Source organism: Ictidomys tridecemlineatus, chromosome 1 (assembly GCF_052094955.1).
Source record: "Ictidomys tridecemlineatus isolate mIctTri1 chromosome 1, mIctTri1.hap1, whole genome shotgun sequence".
NCBI classification, from domain to species: Eukaryota; Metazoa; Chordata; class Mammalia; order Rodentia; family Sciuridae; genus Ictidomys; species Ictidomys tridecemlineatus.
The window spans coordinates 91,459,293-91,486,502 of NC_135477.1; the positions used below are offsets into that span (position 1 = coordinate 91,459,293).

General features: G+C 33.1%; 1 protein-coding gene across 6 annotated transcripts in view; it reads right to left on the minus strand.

The window, feature by feature from the left end:
* The window catches only part of Ssbp2 (single stranded DNA binding protein 2), a 332,846-nt gene that overhangs the window by 232,838 nt on the left and 72,798 nt on the right, over positions 1-27,210 (minus strand). For 5 of the 6 annotated variants that reach the window (XM_040273490.2, XM_021724853.3, XM_021724768.3 and 2 more), the window contains exon 2: positions 9,895-9,967. The exons of the other annotated variant lie outside the window; for it this stretch is intronic. In XM_040273490.2, coding sequence (XP_040129424.1) covers positions 9,895-9,967 — 73 coding nt within the window. The remainder of the gene's footprint in view (positions 1-9,894; positions 9,968-27,210) is intronic. 6 annotated transcript variants of the gene reach the window in all.

Consider the following 27,210-nt stretch of genomic DNA (forward strand, 5'->3'; position numbering starts at 1 on the left):
AGAAACTACACTAGACAGAAAAATATCAGTCACAAATTTTAAAAAATAACATTTTGGGGCATTTACTATCTGCCAGGAACTATGCTAAGCAATTTATGTACATTAATTCATTTAAACCTTAGCATAATTCAGAAGCATTATTATGATTATCTTCTTTCTATAATTAAGAAAAACAAGTTAGTAAGAAAAATGCAAAATATAATTCAAATCCAGAAAGTCTGACCCAAAGGTATTACTCTTACACAGTACACTCTATTGCCTCCAAATTCAAGTTGAAGAAACAAGTTTAGAAATAATAACTTTATTTACTCTTTTCATATAGGTGAAAGACAGAACAGACTTTTGGAGTCTATGGTGTTCAATACCTTAGCAATCCTAATACAATCTGAAGAACCAATCTATTAGATGTTTTTAAGTTTCTATTTCAGGCAAATGTGATTAATTTATGACAAAAAAAGGACAGTAATGTATCATAAACAAGTAAAAGAAAATGAAGGTAAAGAAAGAATCTATAATCTCTTCAACATTCCAATTCTTAATTTTATTTGTTAAGGCTATTCAACCTCATTCTATAGCATAAATACCATGCAAAATTTCAGCAACAAACGTGGATTCTTTGTGTATTAAAACAATATAATTAGGGCTGTGGATATGGTTCAGAGGTAGAGCACTTGCTTAGCATGATCAAGGCCCCAGGTTTGATCCCCAGCACTGCAAAATAAAAAATAAATTACAAAAAAGAAAACAATATAACTAGAAAAAAAGATAGCTCTTAATGAATTCAAAGTTACAAAACAAGTTGATATAAAATTGGAAAGATTTATTACACTCTTTTTTTAGTTTCTGAATGTTGAAAGTTAATAAATCAGAAGAAGGTCTCTGTGTTGAGCATATTTCTTTAAAAAAAATTGAGTCTCTCCCTAGGGGTAAGAAAATGAAAAGTCAGACAAACTATATTTAGGATACAGGTAGTGGTTTAAAACCTTTCATAAATCAAAGAAAACATCAAAAGAGTGAAATTCGGAGAAATGATTTGATTTCTACTGTTAGTTCAATGCTATCTTTTTTTAATTAAGAAAAAAAGCTGAGCTAATAATAATTATGTCCTCCACTCTTCTAACCAATAACAAAACCCATCAAGAACATTCCAATTTCTGACTGACTAAGTCAAGGGCACTTCTAGAAAGGCTAAGCCCAAGTGAAAGATCAGGCTATAGAGAATCACATCTTGCGTGTTGAGATGATGCCTGGATTTCCAATTTGAACTTCTCACAACTTCACCCATAACAAAGAGCCAGCCCATACAAGTAAAAGAAACAGTAAATCCTCAGTTAGAGGAGCTCATTAAACATCACATTTATTCATATCCTGAGGGAGAATGTCAAAGTTGAAAGAAGTATTCTACCTTTCCTTGAACCAGAGTCAGAACATTTGATTTCTAAATAATTGGTGTCATTTCAGTCATTTCCTTTTTACCACAATAATCAATACAAATAAGTATGTCTCTCTATTTTAAGTTCTTTGTGTAACAGTTCTGAATGAGGTAAAAACCTGGGAATAGACTAGGGAGAATCTAGGGAGACAAGACAGCCCTGCAAGGCTAAACTGGTTAATAAGTTATTCTACAACAAGCAGCCTTACACTTCTACATGATCCAAAAAAAATTAAGACAGAGCAAGTAGTGAATAGAGCTCTAAAATATTATATTCTCTTTTTTAAACTCTCCATTTGTAAGAAATAAGGTCACATGGACATCAGAGTATAGACATTGTTATTCTTTTACTTTAAAATTTTTGAAATGTCCATTTGACCAAGAAGATAAAGTGCAAACTTCCTAGCATAGTATGTAAAGGTCTTCATGTACCAGTCCTGGAAAAATGCACTATCAGCTTAGAAAAAGAGCCTAAGAAAGCCTACCCAAGAAGAAGGATTTCTAAGCTTTTTGAGAAGAGAAGGGAAGAAGAACTTAGGCAGAAGGAACATACCACTGAGGAAAGCCCAGATGACAGAAACTTTATGGTACATGCAAACACAAGCAGCTATATATTGCAGAAATTTAAAATGTGAGGGAGGAAATAGCAAGCTATTAAAATTTAACCAACTGAAATCAATAAAAATGCTGGGGTGTTCTCAGCAATGAGTTATCACAAATCTATCTCCAGGCTTCCCTCTCTAAATGCAGATAATTTAAGAGAACATATTTTCAACATTTATATTTGCATATGTATTTAAGTGTGTAAAAAATCCTATAACAAAAGATGAAATCCTCTTTGGTCCTTTTAATTAAACCACTCCACTCCCAAACACATTGTAAGTTTTCTATAATGTAAGAGAATAATATCCATTCAGTTGGACTTTAATAGACAGACTGCCAAAATATTGTCTAGTAAAATAAAATACCAAAGTATGACATTTATATAGAAACCCTTGAACAGAAAAAAATGTTTTAGAGATTGTCATTAATTAATTAATTTATTAATTAGTGATATGTTAAGACCAAACCTCTAAAATTCCTAATTTCCAAATAGGGCTGGCTAATTCACATAAACTAGAAATAGGATTATTCCTTAACTTTATGTTTGGGGAGCAACTTAATCTCAAGAAAGCCATTCAGGGCATTATGGGCAATGGGTTGCCTTTGTATCCCTGATGTGGTAGAGGCTACACTCATAAGATCACTAGGCAAAATGTGATTTCAAGTAGCACTGTCCAATAGAAATACAAACATGGGCTACAAATAAGAGTCACCTATGTCACTGTAAATTTTTAAATAGCCATATTAAGTAATAAGATAAAATTAATTTTAGTAATACATTTTTATTCAATATATCCAAAATATTAATATGTGGTCAAATTTTTTAAAAGTAATGATGATACTTTATATTATTTGTTCAAAATAAGCCTTAAAATGTAATGTTTACTTTAAAACATAGCACTTATCAATTTCATTAGTTATATTTCAAGTGCTCAAAATTCATATACAGCTAGTGGCTATAATTCACTAAGCTGTGTAACTATGACACAGTTATATAAATGCTCTGAGTTATATTGTTCTAATCAATAAAACAGCAATAATATGCCTTGTAAATTTCTTAAAGGAATTAGAGGGGATTTTGAAGATGGCAGAGTAGAGAAAAGCGGTACTCCAAGTCGTACCTGGCTCAAGACCAAAGCACACAACTTAGGTGTACAGCTTCCCAAAGAGACAGCAAATATTATCACAGACAAAGGACATTTAATATAAAGTTGTACATCTGTTGCTGACATTAGTGCCACTCCTGGCTCCCCGCTTCTTCTAAGAGGGGCTGGAAAGAGATTGGGTCACTTCAAAATCACACAGTAGAGATCCCACAGCTGAGAAATACTCACATCTCAATCAAGCAGCAGTGAATCTCAATCCACACACAGTCTACTCCTCCTCAGCCATAAAATTACTCCAACTCAAATGAGGAGACAAAAGCCCCAAACCAAGAAGGACAAATCTGAGAAGGACTTCAGGTCCCACCCTGTAGCATCTACACACATCAAAAAAAGAGAGAAGTCCCAGAATAAATAAGATAATTACACACAAAAGGATATTCATATAAAGAGGTAGGGAGGGCTGGGGATGTGGCTCAAGCGGTAGTGTGCTCGCCTGGCATGCGTGCAGACCGGGTTTGATCCTCAGCACCATATACAAACAAAGATGTTGTGTCCACGGAAAACTAAAAAATAAATATTAAAAAATTCTCTCTCTCTCTCAAAAAAAACAAAAAAGAGGTAGGGAAATCCACCTCAACTGATGCGCAAGTTGAAAACCTCTGAAAACATGAGGAAACAGACAAACAAAATCTCTCCCCAAAATCCACAATCCCCCAACAAAGGATCCCACTGATAATGAGATGGATGAAATCCCAGCAAAAGATTATAAAAAAACTGACTATTAAAATGTTCAGTGATCTAAAAGAAGACCTAAGGAAGGAATTAAGAGAGCAGTTATAGGAACACAGCACTGAGGAAAGTCCAGATGAGAGAAACTTTATGGTATAAGCAGGCAAACACAAGCTGCTAGCACAATCAAACACAATTAGAGGAGATGAAAGACCACTTTAATTAATAAATAGAAACAATGAAAAGAAACCAAGAAGAACTCCTAGAAATGAAAGACATGATTAATCAAATTAAAATTTCACTTGAAGGTATCACTAACATATTAGAATGCATAGAAAATAAAACCTCAGACCTTGAAGACAGGCTAGATGATCTTGAGTACACAGAATGAATAAAGGGGAAAAAATATAGACTATGACCAGAATATACAAGAACTCTGAGACAACATTAAAAAAACCAAACCTGAGAATCATTGGGATATAGAGAACACAAAGATACAAACTAAAGACATAAAGAACATTTTCAATGAGATAGTTACAAAAAACTTTTCCCATATCAGAAATCAGATATACATCTAAATACAAGAGGCTTACAGGACTCTAAATAGACCTATTTAAATGAAAAGTTCATTACAACATATTATAGTCAAAATGCCTAACGTAGAAAATAAGGGAAGAATATTAAAAGCTGCAAGAGAAAAACATCAGGTCATATTTAGAGACAAACCAATAAAGCTCACTTCTGGTTTCTCAGTCCACATCCTAAAATCAAGAAGGGCCTGGAATGAGAAAATCCAAGCCCTAAAACAAAGTAACTGCCAGCCATGGTTATTATATACAGTAAAGTTCACTTTTAAATTCCAGAGGTACATAAAACCTTTCCATGACAGAAATAAACTAAAAGAAATTATAAGCACCAATCTAGCATTATAAAGAATATTCAAACTGCACACAAAGGAACTAAAAGACAATTCCCAAAGCTCCCAGAGGATGTTAAGTAAAGTAATAACCCACCAAATGATAATCAAGACAGGATAAAATACAGCAAAATATAAAAATGGCAGGAAACCACAAACACATATCCATACTAATGTTGAATGTTAATGGTCTCAACTCCCCAACTAAAAGACACAGATTAGCAGAATGGATCAAAACAGTATGCTATTTACAAGAGACTCATCTTATAGGCAAAGACATCCACAGGTAAAAGGAAGGCAAAAAATATGTCATGCATACCTACCACTAAAACAAGCCAGAGTAGCTATTCTCTTACCTGACAAAGCCGATTTCAAGCAAATATTAATCTGAAAAGACAAAGAATGCAACTACAACCTAGAAAGGGAATTATCCAACAAGAAGAGATAATGATCTTACACAATGCCCCACAAGTTAATACAGCCAATTAAATTTTCAAACACTTTTTAAATAAAATAAAAACTCCATGAAACTCAATAAATCTCGCATAGACTCCAACACAATAATATTGGGTAATTTCAACACACCCTTATTACCAACAGACAGGCCATCAAAATACAAAATTAATAAAGATATCTGCAACCTAAATAATACTCTAAATCAAATGGACCTAATATATCTTTATACTATTCAATCCCAAAACTGTTGAATTCATGTTCTTCTCAGCTACACATGGAACTTTTTCTAAAATACATCATATTCTAGGCCACAAAACAAGTCTTAGCAATTATTTTTTAAAAATCAACATAATTCTATGTATCTTATCAGATCATAATGGACTAATGCTACAAATCCGCAGCTTTGTGGTAGAGCTCAGTGGTAGAGCACTTGTCTAGCATGTGTGAGACACTGGGTTTGATTCTCAGGACTGTGTATAAATAAACAAATGTTTAAAAAGAACCATCAAAAACTTTTAAAAAGAAAAATAATAGAAACTACATAAACACATGGAGATTGAATAATATTCTCTTAAATGAAGGGTGTATCAAAAAAGAAATGAGAAATAAAGAAATTCTTAGAAATAAATAAGAACAGAGATATAACATAACAAAATTCCTGGGACACTATGAAAGAAGTTCTAACAGGCAAATTTATAGCACTGAATGCCTATATTAAAAAATTAGAGAGATCCCTAATAAATAAGATTATGTTCCACCTGAAGGCCTTAGAAAAAGAACAAATTCCAAAATCAGTAGAATATAGGAAATAATTAAGATCAGAGCCAAAATCAATGAAATTGAGAATAAAAAAATCAATACATAGGATAAATGTAACAAAGAGTTGGTTCATTGATAATATAAATAAGGTGGACATACCTTTAATCAAACTAACCAAAAGAAAAGAGTGTGAAGACCCAAATCAACAAGAACAGATATGAAAAAGGAAATATCACCACAGACCCTTCTGAAATCCAAAGGATTATCAGAATCCATTTTGAAATCTATATTCCAATAAATTGGAAAATCTGGAAGACACTAACAAATTTCTAAGCCCATATGACCTGCTCAAATTGAATTATAAAGATACAGAAAGCCCAAACAGACCAATATCAAATAATGAGATTGAAATAACAATTAAAAGCCTCCTGAAAGAGAAAAGCCCAGAAACAGACGGATTCTTAGCTGACTTCTACCAAACTTTTACAGAAGAACTAGCACCAGTCTTTCTAAAATTATTTCATGAAATTGAAAGGGAAGGAACACTCCAAAATATATTATATGAAGTAAAACAAGAGAAAGATGCAATTTCTTTCCTCAGTATTCAAGAATTTTCATTGTAAAGCTCTTTAGCTCCTTAGTTAGTTTAATTCCCAAGTATTAATTTTTTTGAGGTTATTGTAATGGGATGGTTTTCCTGATTTCTTCCTCAGCTGAATCAACTGTTGGAGTATAGGAAAACGATTGATTTATGGGAGTTGATCTTGTGTCCTGCTACTTTGCTAAACTCATAACTCTAGAAGTCTTCTGGTATAGTTTTTTGGGTTTTCTAGATATAGTGTCAACAGACTAACATAGTTTGTCTTTTTCTTTTCCTATTTGTATCCCTTTGATTTCCTTTTCTTGCCAAATCACTTTGGATACAAATAGGAAAAGAAATTGAAGAAAACCTTAAAATATGGAAACACATCCCATGCTCCTAGATAGACAGAGTCAATATTATAAAAATGACCATACTCCAAAAGCAATATACAGATTCAATGCAATAAAAATACCAATAACATTCTTCACAGGATTAGCAAAAATGATTCTTAAATTCATTTGGAAGATTAAGAAACCCAGAAGAGCCAAAGCAATACTAAGCAAGAAAAGCAAAAACAGGAGGCTTCACAATACCTGATCTGAAATTATACTAAAGAACATTAGTAAAAACGAAAACAAAAACACCATAGTATTGGCATAAAAATAGACATAATGACCAATGCAACATAGAAGACACAGAGACGAATCCGCATACCAAAAGCTATCTAATATTTGACAAGCATGCCAAAAATTTATTTTGGAGAAAAGACAATCTTTTTAACAAATGGTGCTAGGATAACTGGATAGAGTAGAAAATGAAACTAGATCCTTATCTCTAAACCTTCACAAAATGTATCAAATGTACCTCAAATCAAAATGTATCAAAGATTTAGGAATTAGACCAGAAGTCTTACAACATAGAAGAAAACATAAGGTTAATGCTTTATCATATAGGTGCTGGCACTGAGTGCCTTAACAAGACCCCCAAAGTACAAAAAACAAAACCAAGAATCAATATGTGAGATACCATCAAACTAAAAAGCTTCTGTACAGCAGAGGAAATAATTAAGAGCATCGAGAGAGATCCTAAGAATGGGAGAAAATCTTGGCCAGATACTCCTCCAATTGGAGATTAACACCCAGACTATATGAAGAATTCAAAAACCTTAATATCAAAAAAAACCTGATCAATAAATAAGCAAAAGAACTAAGTAGAAACTTCTCAAAAGAAGAAACACAAACAGCCAACAAACATATGAAAAAAATGTTCAACGTCTTTAGCAATCAGGGAAATTCAAACTGAAAACACATTAAGATTTTCTCTTACTCCAGTCAGAATAGCAATGATCAAGAATACAAACAATAATAAATGCAGGTGATGTTGTGGGGGAAAAGGTATACTTATACATTGTTAGCAGGACTGCAGACTAATTCAACCACTCTGGAAAGCACTATGAAGAATCCCCAAAAAACTAGAAATAGAACCACCATATGACCCAGTTATCCCACTCCTTGATATTTTCCCAAAATATCTAAAATTGGAGTGCTACCATGATGACAGCAACTCAAAATTTATTGCAGCACAATTCACAACAGATAAATTACGGAATCAACTCAGGTACCCATCAGTAGATGAATGGATTAAAAAAACTGTGATTGATTTTATATACATATTATATATATAAATGTATATACATATATATATATAAATAAGTACTGTGAGATACACACACACACACACACACACACACACACACACAAAATTAAGTTCTACTCAGCCATAAAGAAGAATGAAATTATGGCATCTGCTAGTAAAAGGATAGAAATGGAGAATATCATGCTAAGTGAAATAAGCCAAAGTCCAAAACTCAAAGGTCAAATGTTTGCTCTCATATGCAGAAGCTAGAGTAAAATAAAAGAAAGGTGGAACACTGGATTGTATAACATAAAGATATAGGGGAATATCCGTAATGTAGAAGGAGATCAAGAGACAGACTTGGTGGCACATGCCTATAAACCCAATGGCTTGGAAGGCTAAGGCAGGAGGATCATGAGTTCAAAGACAGGCTCAGCCACAGAAAGGCACTAAGCAACTCAATGAGACTCTGTCTCTAAATAAAATACAAAGCAGGGTTGAGGATGTGGCTCAGTGGCTGAATGCCCCTGAGTTCAATCCCCTGAACCCTGCACCCCGCCAAAAAAGAGAGAGAGAGAGAGAGAGAGAGAGACAGACAGACAGACAGACAGACAGACAGACAAAGTGCAGGGATAGATAAGGGGAGGCAATGCAGAATGAATTCTTTAAAAGTCATGTTATGTGAGCTGGGGTTGTAGCTCAGTGGTAGGATCCTCAGCACTATATATATATATATATATATATATATATATATATCTGTAAAGGTATCGTGTCCACCTACAACTAAATTTTTTTAAATCATGTTATGTGCATAGGTATTGTGTCCACCTACAACTAAAATTTTTTTAAAATCATGTTATATGCATATGTAAATATATCACAGAGAACTTCACCTTTATACATAGGTGGAAAGAACCAACCAAACATAAATCAAGAGACAAGTGAAAGGAAGTGTAGCAGATTAGAGGAAGGAATACGGGAGAGGGAAAGGAGAATGGGAAGGAAAAGTGGAAGGGATAAAGGAGTATTATAAATTGTGATCAAATTATATGCATTTATGAATTTGTAGAGATGAACCCAAACACTATGTATAACTACAAAATTCTAATAAAATAAAGAATTAGAAGTAACATATGTAATGTACTTTAGCATATTATGTGCCTACCACATAACAAAACTCAATATCCTCGTCATCCCTCATTATAATACAGTTTGAAGAAAATGTACCAGTGTGAGAAAGTTTAAATTCAAAGCTGAAAAAAGTAAAGGAGAAAGATTAAAAAGTCGTCAAAATGAGATTAAAAATATTTTTAAAGCAATGAACTATTATCTATGCAAAATAAAAGCAAATAAAAACCACATTTTCCAAAATTGTGAAAAATGACAAAATAAGATTGTTAAAACTAGAGGTATGGTGGTTTTTTAAGCAAATTTTCTTTCTTGATTATTGGTTGTCATGCAAGGTGACTAGGCTAATGAGTGGCACAGAAATGGCATTTGGGGATACTAAAAATCCTTATATATAATCTACAAAGACTATATTACACATATTGATAACTGAGCATTCACTGTATAATATATAACAATCAATTTTTTCAAATAATTGTTAAAAGTATATTTTTCATTCATTTATATAAGAAATCAAAATGCAATACAAAAAATATATAAAACATACCTCTGATAAAAATGTTTGGGCCGATTTCTGAGCTCCTACATGGAGCAGATATTCATATACATAGAGTGCTAACCTGGAAAATGAATAAAACATTTATTGAGAAGAGAAATATGTAAAATTCACTCTTTAAATAATGAACATCTTTCCATTCCACAGCAAAAATATTTTATATACTAACAAACAGTGAAAGAAAATAAATCCTTCCTGTACAATTTTAATGGGAATTTATACATTTATGTTCAGAAAGAATTTAAACTAATTAAAACAGCAAAAAATGAAAAAGACAAATATATCTTGTGGGGTAAAGAAATATCTAAATATGGATTTTTCTCTTTAATCATCTCACTTATCAAAACCTTACTGCTCATTCTATACTTAATAATTTATAGATAAACATTAATAAGCTCTTAAAGTAAAATTCTTTTATTGGTAAAACAAATAAATTAAGTTATTTCACTTTTCCAACAACTTATTTCCTTCCATCTTTACAGTAAATACTAATGTAAACCCTAGCTGTGTGCAGAACCATATGCCAAAATTTGTGTTGAATTTCCACTTTTTTAGCAATTTCTCCTTATTGTTCAGATATGATTGTTAGATCAATTAATTTTTTAGTCTATAACACATTCAAATTCATTAAAAAAACTACAGCATTATGTAAATTTCAAAAATAACATCATATTAAGTGTGTGGGCATTTACGGCTTAAAGGTTAATACAAAATTACATATAAATTTATTGCTCAAATATATAATATTGAGTGCGTAGTATACACTTACACTATTCACTATCTTGTGGATTCAGTGTTTTTAAGCTACACCATGTGGCTCAATTTCAGTTGAGCTGTTAAAATATTATTCATAAACCCAAATTAGTCTGAGGCAGTATTTTTAATGATATCTTGGACGGATGCCCAGATAGCTCACAACAGTTCAGTATCTGCTACACTATATTTACCAATATTGGGTTGGGTTTACAGTAAACAATACAATGTAACAATAACCACAATTCTGTATACTGCACCACTACTCTTGCCAAGCAAATTTTTGATTGTTAAAGATTGATGGCATTTGCAAAAGTGATAATGTTCTTCATTTTCATGACAACATATCATGCATCTGTTACACAAAGAAACCCTGTGCAAAATAAGGTGCTCTGTCCATGTAATTCTTTCCTCATTCATTTTCCCATTTCTTTTCAAATTCAATAACATTTCCTAGGTCAGTACTTCTCAGCTTTTTTCCCTGCCCTAACACATACGATATGGTTTTTGCTGTTTTCAGAAGCTATGTCTCCCAGTGGAAGTGACTCATCCTCAGAGTGCATCAGAAAGGAGACAAGAATCTGAATGCCCCTGTAGTTTCAAACAAATATTTCTGCTAGTAATTCTTGGCACACATTCTTCAGATATATACCACACACCTGCCTCTCCACTAACCATTCCCACCCTATCATCCTATTCACTGACCATCATGGCAAATTTTACTGGGAAAGAAAAAATTGTAAAATCTTCCTGACTAGACTGTAAAGCCTCAAAATTGCCTGCCAGTGGCAGTGCTGCCCTACTGCCCAAGTGAGAAGAAACAACTTCAAGTAATTCCTTGCAGTTTGCAAAGCCTTGGGCCCAAAAACTAATCAATGGTTTTCACTACAGTAGGGGTCTATGTTAAAAACAAAACAATAAGGTTGTTACACCAAGTTTGGGAATTTGAAAATAAGAGACAGAACGAAGCATGATCACCATAATGGGCTGTGGGAAAGAGGACAAACATCAGAACAATTAAAGCATAGCACAATTATTGCTGTGTCCTTTCAATAAACCCCATTCCTTAAAGTCAAGTGAGTTACTTCTTACTTCTTTATAATTTGTAATCTCTTCCTTATGATAGTAAAGGCACTAATAAATTTATTCTATTTTTCCTATTTAAATAACAAAAATAATATCTAATTACAAGCAAAAAACATGGATTTTTCTCTTTAATCATGTCACTTATCAAAACCTTACTGCTCGTTCTATACTTAATAATTTATAAACATTAATAAGCTCTTTTATTGGTAAAACAAATGAATTAAGTAATTTCACTTTTCCAACAATTACAAATACAATTACAAGCAATAATCCCCACTTTCTTTCTCTCTGGATCTAGGCAGTGAGTCTTAAAGAGAAAAAAAAAATGTATTGGAAAAGGCTCAGAATCAATAGGGGAAAGGGTTTCAAATAACATGAGACTCTGAAGCACCCTCCCTGGGTGTGTGCCCACTCTGTTACCTTAGAATCTGTACTGTGGTAGCTCATCATTGCAGACAGGGTGATGGAATGGAACCAGACTAAGAAAATCTATCTATAATGCCACCTCATCTATCTATGTTTTGCAAGCTCCTCTGAACAAGATTAATGCTTCTAGATAGTTAGGACCTATCTTCCAAAAAGAATGGCAGGAAACAATGCATGGGTGAACACCTAATTAACTCTACTGCTGTGATGACTCCATAACATAACCAGCAATTCTCCAGTATTTTAATTATCAACTCTGTGCACAGAATTTCCCAAACTTATCCCTTGCACCTTATCCTCTGTCCCAAGTTCCAAATCTGCTTCTCCAAATTACTATGTGAAGTTTCTAACAAGATGTTTCTCTCTTAAAATTGACCATGTCCAAAATTAAATTCACTTTCTTTATGTTTTTATGGTACCTATGTTTACTTAGGCAAAATACATTTTCTCTGAATCTCAGTTTCCTCATTTGTCAAATGGAAAGAATAACACTTTCCTTGTATTACTGAAAGAATTAGTACATTAAATAATAACAATTATAATTTCAGTTATCCTACATACAATAATATATTACCAAGTGATGTAATGATTTCTAATGCCACAATTTCTCCCACATTCAACATTCCTTTCTGTCCCACTTCCTGCTCCTGAGGAACTCCACACAGCAATAGCAAGAGCTATCAGCTTCAGCTACAAATGCTATGTACTTATATTAGCTCCTCAAAACAAAAATCCTGAAGTCACCAGAAATCAGAATGTCCAGAAAGTTCTATAAGAAAAACCCTGAAGTAAAAGATACTATTTGAACACAAATGATTTCAGGAAAATGGAAAGTGACATTCTTCCATCCATGCAGTTAAATCAAAGCATGCTCCCTTATCCAGTGACATAAGATCACCAAACATAAGAAGGTAACATTTTATTTGGATTCAATTTCTACTAAAAAGGGAAAACTTTTAGATAAATATTGAATTTACTGATATTTAAATAGTATATACTTTTGAATTAATATTTCTTTTTCCTTTTTATGATCTTTAGAAATTAAAGTACTTTTGATAAAGTATAGCTAGTCAATCTAATAGCTTATAATATAATCTAAATACATAGAAAAATTAATAATCATATGGTGAGAGTTAATGGCAAAAAATAGACCCAGATCATCATCATCTTATCCTCTTTCTCCTCCTCTTCCTCCTCCTCCTCCTCCATGATTGTCACCACCACCACCACCATATTACATTTACTAAAGAAAAGGTATATCTGATTCATGGGTCATACATCTTCAAATTATCTTCATTTCATTCTATTTTGAACTGCTTATCAGTGATTGAGTTATCAAAATCATGGACAAAAATTTGAGAGAGAAAAAAACAAAGACAGAAATACAAAGTATATCTGATATAACTCAATAACTTCTTTATTCCCTGGTCACCACAGGTGCCTAAGCTTTAAAGGTAGATATAAAAATGAGAAGAATATAGAGAGGAGCCAAAAGGGAAGTCCACTGGGAGCTTCCTCTAAGTAATAATTACATTTGACTTATGCAAGTCATATACACTAAACTTACTGTCTTTCAATTACTCACACATGCACTCACAACTACACAGTACACAGAATGGAAAATCAACAATGATAAAATCCCACAATTCAAATTCTATCAATCTCCAGTCAAACAGAGCCAATCTCCTTCAACTAATCTTCAGTAATTCCAAATCTATAATTTTGATTTATAATTTAAAATGGAATAGTTCTACAGTCTAACCTTTTGCTCTATTAAAGGAAGAATGGGTAAATCCCACTTAATTTTATGTGACACATGACTATAACAAAAATGAGATTTGTTATATTTTAAATTTACAATTAAAAGAGGATTAGAGATGCATAAAATTTTTTTTAAATGTCAAACATTAAACAGCTGACTTCCCCTTCAAAAATCATATAAAATTAACACCAGCCTGCAAGGGACCCAGGCTCACAGTAGGCCCAGTCCACTCCTCCACCAGCTGGGCAGACACCCGCCAGATTCTAGCCTCTTGTGCAGGATTGCCGTTCCAACCAGCAGGCTACTCTAGGTCGAGCCCACAGGCCCACATCCATCCATGCCAACTTGCACAGGACCCAGGTCCAGGAAGCAGTAGAATACACTGAGCGACAACAGCAGGGTCTGGAAACCCAACATCAAGGTGAGGTACAAACAATCTGCACAGGTAATACAAGAATATAGGGAAAAAACTGTAATATCTCAGATCCACAATGCAAGAAAGGAAGACACATAGACAACATGAAAAACAAAGGAGGAAAGTGCCCCCAAACAAACCTGGACATTATAATATCAGAATCCATGAACAGTGAAGTTGATGAAATGTCAGAGGAGTTCAGAAGGTTCATAATTAAAATGACCTGTGAATTAAAGAATGACCTAAATGAGCAAATACGGGCAAAAATTGATCACTCCAACAAAGAGAAAAAAAAGAGCAAATAGAGGTATCAAAAGATTACTTCAAGAGAGAGATAGAGACTCTGAAAAACAAACAGTGAGATATCCTTGAAATGAAGGATACAATAAATCAAATTAAAAACTCAATAGAAAGCATAACCAACAGACTAGATCACTTGGAAGAAAGAACGTCAGATAATGAAGACAAAGTATACAATATGGAAAATAAAGTTAGTCACACCGTGAAGACAATAGGAAACCATGAACAGAACATCCAAAAATTATGGGACAGCATCAAAAGACCAAATCTAAGAGTTATTGGGATAGAGGAAAGCACAGAGTTTCAAACCAAAGTAATGCTCTCATCAGTGAGATAATATCAGAAAATTTCCCAAGCATGAAGAACGAATTGGAAAACCAAATACAAGAGGCTTACAGGACACCAGATGTACAAAATTACAACAGATCTACACCAAGGCACATTAGAATGAAAATGCCTACCATACAGAATAAGGATAGAATCTTAAAAGCCACAAGAGAGATGAATCAAATGACATAAAGGGGGAGACCAATTCGTATCTCAGAAGATTTTTCAACCCAGACCCTCAATGCCAGGAGACCTTGGAACAACATATACCTAGCTCTGAAAGAAAATGAATACCAACAAGAATCTTATATCCAGCAAAACTAAGCTTTAGATTTCATGATGACATGAAAACCTTCCATGATAAACAAAAGTTAAAAGAATTTACAACTAGAAAGCCTGCACTACAGAACATCCTCAGCAAAATATTCCAAGAAGAGGAAATGAAAAACAATAATGAAAATCAGCAGAAGGAGGTATTACACTAAAGGAAAATCTGATAAGAGGAGAAACCAAGTCACATTAAATACCAAAAATAAATAAAAAGGGCTAGGAATAAAAATCATGTCACAATAATATCCCTGAATGTTAATGACCTAAACTCACCAATCAAAAGACATAGACTAGCAGATTGGATAAAAAAAAAAAAGACCCAACAATATGCTGCCTCCAAGAGACTCATCTCATAGGAAAAGACATCCACAGACTGAAGGTGAAGGATTGGGAAAAATCATACCAATCACATGGACTACGGAAGCAAGCAGGGGTTGCTGTCCTCATATCAAATAAAGTAGACTTCAAACTAAAGTCAGTCAAAAAGGATAAAGAAGGATGCTACATAATGCTCAAGGGAACCATATACCAACAAGACTTAACAATTATAAATATATATGACCTAAATAATGAAGCATCTATGTTTATCAAACAAACTTCTCAAGTTCAAGAGTCAAACAGACCACAACACAATAATTTTGAGTAACTTTAACACACCTCTTTCATCACTAGATAGATCTTTGAAACAAAAGCTGAACAAAGAAACTACAGAACTCAATAATACAATCAATAACTTAGACTTAACTGACATATATAGAATATTTCATCTTTCAGCAAGAGAATACACTTTCTTCTCAGCAGCACATGGATCCTTCTCTAAAACAGACAATATACTACGCCACAAAGCAACTCTTAGAAAATACAAAAAAAGTAGAGATACTACCCTGCATTCTACCAGATCATAATGGAATGAAATTAGAAATCAATTATAAAATAAAAAATAAAATCCACTCCAACACCTGGAGACTAAATAATATGTTACTGAATGAACAGTGGGCTGAAGAAGACATCAAAGAGGAGATTTAAAAAATTTTAGAGGTGAATGAGAACACAGACACAACATATCAAAATCTCTGGGACACTATAAAAGCAGTTCTAAGAGGAAAGTTCATTGCATGGAGTTCATTACTTAAAAGAAGAAAAAGTCAACAAATAAATTACTTAATATTACATCTCAAAGTCCTAGAAAAAGAAGAACAAATCAATACTTAAAGCAGCAGAAGACAGGAAATAATTAAAATCAAAGCTGAAATCAATGAATTTGAAACAAAATAAATAATTTTTTAAATTGACAGAATAAAAAGGTGGTTCTTTGAAAAAATAAATAAAATTGACAAACCCTTAGCCATGCTAATGAAGAACAGGAGAGCAAAAACTCAAATCACTAATATACATGATGAAAAAGGAAATATCACAATAGACTCTACAGAAATACAGAAGATAACTAGAAATTATTTTGAAAACTTGTACTCCAATAAAATAGAAAATATCAAAGGCATCAACAAATTTCTAGAGTCATATAACTTGCTCAAATCGAATCAGGACGATATACACAATTTAAACAGATCGATTTCAAATGATGAAATAGCAGATGCCATCAAAAGTCTACCAACCAAGAAAATCCCAGGTCTGGATGGATCCACAGCCAAGTTCTACAAGACCTTTAAAGAAGAACTAATACCAATACTCTTCCATTTATTTCAGGAAATAGAAAAAGAGGCAGCAGTTCCAAACTCATTTTATGAGGTCAATATCACCTTATTCCAAAACCAGGCAAAGACACATAAAAAAAATAAAACTTCAGACCAATATCTCTAATGAACATAGATGCAAAAATTCTCAATAAAATTCTGGCAAATCAAATACAAAAACATATCAAAAAGATCATGCACCATTACAATCGAGTGGGATTCATCCCAGGGACATGAGGTTAGTTCAACATACAGAAATCAATAAATGTAATTCATCACATTAATAGACTCAAAGATAAGAATCACATGATCAGAGCTGGGGATGTGGCTCAAGCGGTAGCATGCTCACCTAGCATGCGTGGGGCGCTGGATTCGATCCTCAGCACCACATAAAAATAAAATAAAGATGTTGTGTCCACCAAAAACTAAAAAATAAATATTAAAAATATTCTCTCTCTCTCTCACTAAAAAAAAAAGAATCATATGATCATCTCAGTAGATGCAGAAAAAGCATTTGACAGTATACAGCACCACTTTATGCTTAAAACACTAGAAAAATTAGGGATAACAGGAACATATCTCAACAGCATAAAGGCTAGCTATGCTAAGCCCCAGGCCAACACCATTCTAAATGAGAAAAATTGAAGGCAACCCCTATCTTTCACCATGCACAAAACTCAACTCAAAATGGATCAAGGACTTAGGAATAAAACCAGAGACCCTGTGTCTAATAGAAGATAAAATAGGCCCTAATCTACTTCATCACATGAGATTAGACCCCAACTTCCTTAATAAGACTCCTGTGGTGCAAGAATTAAAATCAAGTATCCATAAATGGGATGGACTCAAACTAAAAAGTTTCTTCTCAGCAAAAGAAACAATCAGTGAGGTAAAAAGAGGGCCTACATCTTGGGAGCAAATATTTACCCCTCACACATCAGATAGAGCATTAATCTCTAGGGTATATAAAGAACTCAAAAAGCTAAGCACCAAAACAACAAATAACCCAATCAACAAATGGGCCAAGGACCTGAACAGATACTTCTCAGAAGATGATATACAATCAATCAACAAATATATGAAAAAATGTTCATCATCACTAGCAATTAGAGAAATGCAAATCAAAACCACTCTAGGATTTCATCTCACTCAAGTCAGAATGGCAGCTATTATGAAGATAAACAACAATAAGTGTTGTCGAGGATGTGGGGGAAAAGGTACACTCATACACTCTGGTGGACTGCAAATTGGTGCAGCCAATATGGAAAGCAGTATGGAGATTTCTTGGAAAATTGGGAATGGAACCTCCATTTGACCCAGGTATCCCTCTCCTCGGTCTATACCCAAAGGACTTAAAAACAGCATATACAGAGACATAGCAGCACAATTCACAATAGCTAAACTGTGGAACCAACCTAGATGCCCTTCAGTAGATGAATGGATTTTTTTAAATGTGGCATATATACACAATGGAATATTACTCATCAATAAAAGAGAATAAAATCATGACATTTGCAGGTAAATGGATGGAGTTAGAGAAGATAATGCTAAGTGAAGTTAGCCAATCCCAAATAACCAAATGCTGAATGTTTTCTTTGACATAAGGAGGCTGATTCATAGTGGGATAGGGAGTGGGAGAATGGGAGGAATATACAAACTCTAGATAGGGCAGAGGGGTGGGAGGGGAAGGAGGGGGCATGGGGTTATAAATGATGGTGGAATGTGGCAATCGTTATTATCCAAAGTACAAGTATGAAGATACGAATTGCTGTGAATATACTTTGTATACAACCAGAAAAATTAATAAATAAAACAACTTGGCTTTTTTACTTCTAAAAAAGATCAAATAAAATTAGAAAGCAATAAAGAACTGAGTAAATGGAATATGCAATTAAAGGAATGACAAAAGGCTAATATGCTAAATATTATTTATACACACACACATATATATATGTATATATGTATATATATACATATATAAAGTGTATAAAATGACATGCCAGAATATAATGACATTAATTTTAAAATAATGAACAAGGTATACAAGTGAAAAGTCAAATAAGAATGGTTACATACAGCCAATAAGCAATGCTAAGGAAGAATATTTGATCACCTAGTCATAAGAAATATTTCAAAACTTCACTAATGAATGTACCAGAGATTTTAAAACATTAAATAGTCATTCAGTGCCTATAAGGGTAAAATATGGAAATGTAAATGATGCAGTTTTTCAGGAAAATAACATCATGGCAAGGTGAGAAGATAAATTAGTAAGTAAAAAAGTGTAGAACAGGGTTAGTGTATATACCCATCTACATTACACATATATTCTTCCAGAGATATTTATACATACACAACACAAGTACCAGAGCCAGGTCACTACCATGCCTCTCACCTTTGTGGGACTATTTGAATTAAAATAGTATATTTTACTACAAGACTTTTTTTTTTAACCAGGGACTGGAAGCCTAGGATAAGAGGGAGATTTTGTTATAATATAACTTGTTTTTTGTTTATTTCCCCTGTGTTTACATAACCCATTTAAAAAGAAATAAACTGCTTTTAAAAATAAATAAATCTTTTATATTCTTTAACCAAATAATTTTTATTCTGAAATATTATTCTAAATAATTAATCTGAAATCCAAACTATTCATAATGATGCTTGTGGAAAAATCATAGCAGTAAAAAACTGGCAACCTAAATATCTGATAATGGAGGAGTTAAATAGTGATAAGTGTGTGTAACGTTACATTAAAAATTTAATCAAGAAATGTTCAAACCATTATTAAAATTAATAAGTACCAAATACATACAATGTGTATACAGAAGGAAATATGATTTACTGCTACTGGTAAAACATTAATAAAAATAAGAATTGAGAGATGAAATTCAACTAGGAGAGATGGGTCAGAAACTAAGTAAAACTAGTATGGCCTACTTAAGAGTAAAGGAAGACATCCCCATACCTCCCACAGAAGGCCTGAGGCAACTCTTATTATAGCACTGTCCTTTAACAGTCATAATGGTAGTTTTATGACTCCAGTAAAAGATTAAACGTTGTGCCACTCACAATAACTAAAATCGAAGGTATGTGTCTACATAAAAATGTTAAAACAAACAGATTTTCTGTAAATATTTTTTCCCCACTGTGTTTTGGTCAGGAATTGTTTTGAAAGAGGACAGCATTTAGAATTTTTTTTGGCAACTTTAGTTTTTTTATTTTTTTAATGACAATTGTATTTAATTATGGCATACAACATGATGTTTTGACACATGTATAAATTTTTGAATGGCTCGATCAAGCTGAAACACATAAAATCTACTCTCTTAACAATTTTCAAGTATTGTTATTAACTATAGTCACATATTATACAATAGGTCTCCTGAATTTATTCCTCCTAGCTGAATTTTTCTATCCTTTGACCAATATCTCCCAATTATCTTCACTCCCAGTCCCTGGTAATCAGTATTCTATTCTCTTGAGTTTGACTTTTTTAGATTCCACATATAGTGAGACCATGTGGTATTTATCTTTCTCTACCTGGCTTATTTTACTTAACATAAGGTCATCCAGATCATCCATGTTACTATCAATGACAGGATTTCCTTTTTTAAGGCTAAAGAGTACTCCATGTATTCTACATTTTCTTTATCCATTTCTCTACTGATGTACTTAATTGACTCCATATGTAGGCCATTGTGAATAATGCTGCAATTAACATAGAAATGCATATATCTCTTTAATACACTGATTTCATTTCCTATGGATATATGCCCAGTGGTAGAATTGCTAGATCACATGGTAATTCTTTCTGTAGTTTTTTGAGGAACCTTCATACTGTTTTCTTAATAGCTTTACTAATGCTGTACTAATTTACATTACCATCAACAGTGTACAAGTTCCCTATTCCCTTCATCCTTACCAATTCTTATCTTCTTTTTTTCTTTTCTTTTCTTTCTTTCTCTCAGGGGCTCTCAACTACTGAGCCACATCTCAGCCCTATTTTGTATTTTATTTAGATACAGGGTCTCACAGAGTTGCTTAGTGCCTCTCTTTTGCTGAGGCTGGCTCTGAACTTGTGATCCTCCTTCTTTAGCCTCCCAAGCTGCTGGGATTTCAGGTGTGCACTCCCGCATCCTGCTTCTCTTTTTCTTTTTTATAATGGCCATTCTAAAAGATGTGAGGTGACATCTCATTTTGGGCTGCTGTTGTTTCATTTTATTTTATTTCCTTTTAAAAATTATTTTAATTTTTTGTGGTACTAAGGATTAAATTCAGGGCTTTGTATATGCTAGATAAGCCCTCTACCACTAAGCTCAATTGACAGTACCCCCACTCTACCCCATTCCCATTTTATAAAATTTTGGGATGGGGTTCTAGCAATGTGGCTCTGTGGTAGAATGCTTGCTTGGCATGCCCAAGGCCCCAGGTCCAATTCCCAGCACATAAAGAAAAAAAAATTGAGATAGGGTCTTGCTAAAGTGCCCAGGCTGACCTCAAATTTATAATCCTCCTGCCTCAGCTAGGGATTACAGATAGGATAACAGCTTCAGTGTTTATTTGAGACAAGTTCTCACTTAATTGCTGAATCTGGCCTCAAACTTGTGATTCTCCTTTCTAAGCCTCCCAAGTCACTGGGATTATAGACATGTACCAATGTGTCCTTCATTGTGATTTTAATTTGCATTCCTCTCATAGTTAGTTATGCTGAGTATTTTTTAATGTACCTGTGGGTAATTCATATGCATTGTTTTCAGAAATATACAACCAGGTCCTTTGTTTATTTTTTAATCGGGTTGTTGTTTTGCTCTTGAATTGAGTTCCTTACATATTTTTAATGTTAAGCCTTTAGAAGATGTTTGATTTTCAAATATTTTATCCAATCCCATAGGTTATTTCTTCACTCTGTGTCGTTTCCTTTGCAAAAGATTTTTAGTTGTCTAGTTTCTAGTTGCCTGTGTTTGGGGGCCACATTCATAAAAGCATGGCTAAAACCTATGTCATGAAGATTCTCTCCTATGTTTTCTTCAAGTAGTTCTGTTTCAGGTGTTACATTTAAAGTCTGTGATTTTGAGTTCATTTTTGTAAATTCATTCTCTTGCATGCAGATATCCAATTTTCTCAGCAACATTTATTGAAGAGGCTGCTTTTTCCTGTTGTGTGTTCTTGGCATCTCTGTTGAAAATCAGTTGAACATAAATGTGTGGATTTATTTCTGGGTTCTCTATTATGTTCCAGGGGTCTAAGTGTCTGTTTTTAATGCCATCTATGCCATGATGTTTTGATTATTATAGCTGTATAGTATATTTTGAAGTCAGATAAGATGATGCTTCCAACTGTTCTTTTGCTCAAAATTGCTTTGAGTATTCAGGATCTTCTGTGATTCCATATAAACTTTAGAATTTTTTTCTTTTCCTGTGAATATGTCATTGGAATTTTGATATGAATTACATTGAATTTGTAGATTTGCTTTGAGTAGTTTGGATATGTTAGCAACATTAATTCTTCCCATCTCCCACACACAAATAAAGGTAAATACTGCTTATAGTTCAGAGCTAATTCTTCTCTCTTTCATTTACGTATATCAGATGTATGTATTCATATAATTCAGCTATATTTTGGCTAGGGATATAGTCCAGTGAGAGCACTTTCCTAACATGCATACATCTGCGTGCCACCAAACACACACACACACACACACACACACACACACACACACACGCATAAAGATATGTATGTCTGTATACATGGAAAAATGGCCTAATATTTAAAATCCATGAACCTAGAATATCATCCCATTATTTATGTCTTTTTTCAATTTTTTTCAATGTTTTACAATTAAAAGCCCAAAGGTTGTAGGCTACATAAAAATATTAAACCTCTTATATATTTTATTTTTGTCAGTTTGTTGTCTAAATTAGTCTTGATCAGTTTTGTGGTTTTTTCTTTTTTCCTTTTCAGTGAGGGGAAGACATTGAGATATTATTTATCTTTGAATATTAAAATGACCTATGTGAAACAAAAAATGTTAAGCCTTTATAAATAAGTGGATAAAAACAATAACAAGTGTTGGGGTTGTAGGTCAGTGGTAGCATGCTTACCTAGCACATGTGAGGCAATGGGTTCAATCCTCAGCACCACATAAAAATAAATAAATAAAATAATGGTACTATGTAAATCTACAACTTAAAAAAAATTTTAAAAAGACAATAATAGGGACTGGCGTTATGGCTCAGTGGTAGAGCACTCGCCTAGCATGTGCAAGGCGCTGGATTCGAGCCTCAGCACCACATAAAAATAAATAAATAAAATAAAGGTATTGTATCGAAAAGAACTAAAAAAAATTAAAAAATAAATAAAAAGGACAATAACAAACATCACAACCAATTTTAAAAAACAGAAAATGTTAAACAGCACTGGTAATCAGAGAAATACATTTTAAAGCAATATTGGAATTCAAATTCTTGCTTAAATATATAACATACAATGAAATGGATACTCAAACAACACTGATTGCAATTAACTAATACAATTTCTTATAAAATTACTTTGTCAATAAACAAATCAAGACCTTTCAAAAAGTTCACATATTCTGACTCAACAATTCCATTACCAGGCATCTAACCTAAATAAATTATTCTACAAGCAGAAAAAAGCACAAGGATTTTTTTAAGCAAAGAATATGTAGAACAATACAAGTAAATAAAAATGAAATTGTTTGAATTTACAATCAATATTCTGCATTAATTTTCATGTTTATAAATATAAGTGTGAATATAAATATATTCATTCAAAGAGCCAGGCACAGTGGTACACAGCTATAATCCCAGTGAATCAGGAAGCCAAGGCAGAAGGATAAGAAGTTCAGGCCAGCGTGGGCAACTTAGTGAAACCCTGTCTTAAAATAAAAAATTAAAAGGACTGGAGATTTGGCTCAGTGGTAAAGCACTCCTAGTAACTATCCATTCATCTAAAACTTCAGTGATGAAAACCCCTAGTAACCCACCTTTCCCCTTCAAAAAAAAAAGCCTAATTAAGGCAAATACTCAACTCTCAACTATCCTTGATTTTACGCCTGGGAAAGGGCACAGACCTTACTTCACTGAATTCTTTCTACAATTAAGTACCTAATTTGACTTTAAATTTCTTCCTCTGAACAAAATTATAGCAAATAAGGAACTATATAAGCAAGACACAAAAATGGAAGTTTTCTGAGACAGTATTGCTAATTTAAAAATGAGTCTACCAAATCACACATAAATAAAAGGTAAATACTGCCTATAGTTCAAAGCTAATTTCTAAATTTCTACATACATATATGTGTGTATATAATTAGGTAAAATAAATCATTATTTCACAAAAGTCAGTTAATAAAAAACAGTCTAATTTTTAAAATCTTAAATTACAAAACAGTTAAAGTGGATGACTTTACATCATAGAAAAGATTTATAACACTATGAACACAAGTCATCAAGAATCTCCTTTATATTATGCACACTAGTTATAATAACATGATTCAATAATTAAATGACTTTTCAGGAAAATATACAAGATGTGCCATTGGTAGATACCATTTAATTATGCCTCAGTATTCTTTTGAGATGGAGTTTTGCACTATGAATAAATACCATTAGGTAAGTGGCTATGTACTGAAAAGTCCAACTACCAACAACTGGCCATATCTATCAACAGAACCATATAATATCTTATACCTATTCTTCATTTAGGTCTTGTGAAAGCCTATTTTAAAACCTGTCTTTTTTAATCTATTCTTTTAATATTCCAAAATGATGTAGTGTTGAAAGCCAGAATGAGTAGCCATTTAATACGGGAAAACATCCATCCATCTAAAATTTCAGTAACAACAAATGATTTTGTTTGTACTTTACCATCTTTTGTTTAGCAAGGAAAAAGCAAATGATTCAAATAAACAGAAATTTGCAAATCAATGATTCACTTTTTTTGGAGGGGGGTGCCTAATAACTATATATACAAAGGTAGAGAAGAGGTAGGGTAGAAAAATAGCCTCAAAAAACAGCTGTTTTAATTTCTTTTGAACTTAAACTCCTCAATCACTTTTTAAATGTCTGATTTCTCTCTATTTCTCTCCCTCTATAGCACCTGAAAAAATAGGTATGGAATAAATATGTTTAAATGAATGAATAACTCTTAGATCAGGCATAAGGGACTTGTAGAATCTTTGGGTACTTCCATTAAAGCATGCAAGACAGAAGTATATGATTTCCTCTTAGAGGAAATACCTATTTAGATACCTATTTTAGCATAGCATCATCCATCCCCTTGGAAGCCTTAAAATTTGGCTTCTCACTAAATTTCTATACTGTTGCACAACATGGAAGTTTCCAAAACAATTTCTTCACACTAATTCCTAACCCCTATATACAAATAATAATTTTTGAAAAAAGATATACATTGAACTACATAATTGTGTAGGGTAAATTTTAGGTGTTTTATTTGCTTTTTATTTTTTTCTTTTACTTATATACAACATTAGGATTCATTTTGAAATAATTATAAAGGTATGTAATATAATATTCTCACTCCTTGTGCTTCCCTTTTCTCTCCCCCTATTCCCTTCCCTCGACTGATCTTTCTGCTCTTTTCTTAGGTATATTTTTAATTAGTGCCTTGTGGAAATACATAAAGATGAGATTCACTGTGGTATACGTACATAGGAAAGTTAGGTTAGATTCATTCCACTGTTCTTTCTTTATCCCATCCTTCTTCCCTCCCCCTCAATTCCCTTCTGTACTTCACTAAACCTTCCCCTGCTTTGATAGAACACACACACACACACACACACACACACACACACACACACACACACACCACTGCTTTTCTTTTTTTAATAAAAAGATCCTCAAAAGGTACTAGCCTCCCTCTCCTTCTTATTTCCTCTTAAAAGGAAATAAAGCAAAGAAAGAAAATAAACTTTAAAAGGATGGTAGAGAGCTAAGGGAGGGATATTTTGAAAGGATGGCTTACCTATTGTCATTTAGCATTGATAAATAATAGGTATCCAAATTCTTGTATCTGAATTCCACTTCCTATCTTTCAACTGTAAACCCAGTACTTGTGACAAGAGAAGCCTCAGATATAGAGAATTTAGAACAGATTAAATCGCCTAAGGATCTTACAAGACATGTTGGATATAACAAAGAGACCTCTCTTATTCCTGAGGCACTGTACAATTCCAGGGTTGACTGACACATATCAGTGACCACATGTGACTCCTAGGTGATAAAATGCCAATAGTTAGCTGGATCACAACTAGCTAAAGAGTAGCAAGGAGCATTTGGCAGCCACTGAGCGGCTACTCATGGGACTGTAAGCAGTTATTAGCAGTGAAACTAGATCAGCCTGATCAAATGTTTAACAGCGCTTACAACCTGGTGTTAAGGAGGTGTGAAAAATTAGAAATCTGTTTCTAACATTGTCTTTGTAAAGTTCCTCGTCATTAACAGTTAGGCTAAGAAAACAGACTCAGAGTGTCAAAAAATTGTATATAAAACCACTCAGTAATACTAATACACAGCCTTTATTTTACTTGCAACATCTATTTCTTTATAGTTCCATATCAGTTTGAAGAAATAGACAACATATGCATCTAGATATTGAGAATGCTAAATTGAACATTAACAATTTTGAACAAGAGTAATTGTATCAGTTAATGTAGGGACATCAATGAAAAATTAGATGGATTGATGGACATGAAAAAATTGTTTTGCTGATATTTCATTGATCTTTGTCATATAAACAAGTAATGCTGGGAGTAAGAGTCTGGAAATAAATGATTTGGTATACCCAGAAATAGAAACATTTGCCTCATGCAGACAAGTAAATTCAAAGTTATAGTATTTACTCTCAATCTCAGAAAACTGAAAAGTGCAAGGATATAAAAATGAGAATTAACTTAAAGAAAAATTATATCAACAGTTTGTAGGAATACAGTTATTCACAGAATTTAATAAAAATATTCCATACAATCTTCAAGCTAAGCGTGTATACATTGGAAATCCTATACTGAGTTCACTTAATAATAGTACTTACACAATTCAAACTGAAGATTTACACTTTTCATTCAGGCTCCCACTGCCTAGGGAATCTTGATATACACAGTCTAAGTCACAGTTTGCTTTCTGTGTTATCCTCAGAGGGCAGATCACCCTTTATATTCATCCAAACACTAGTAG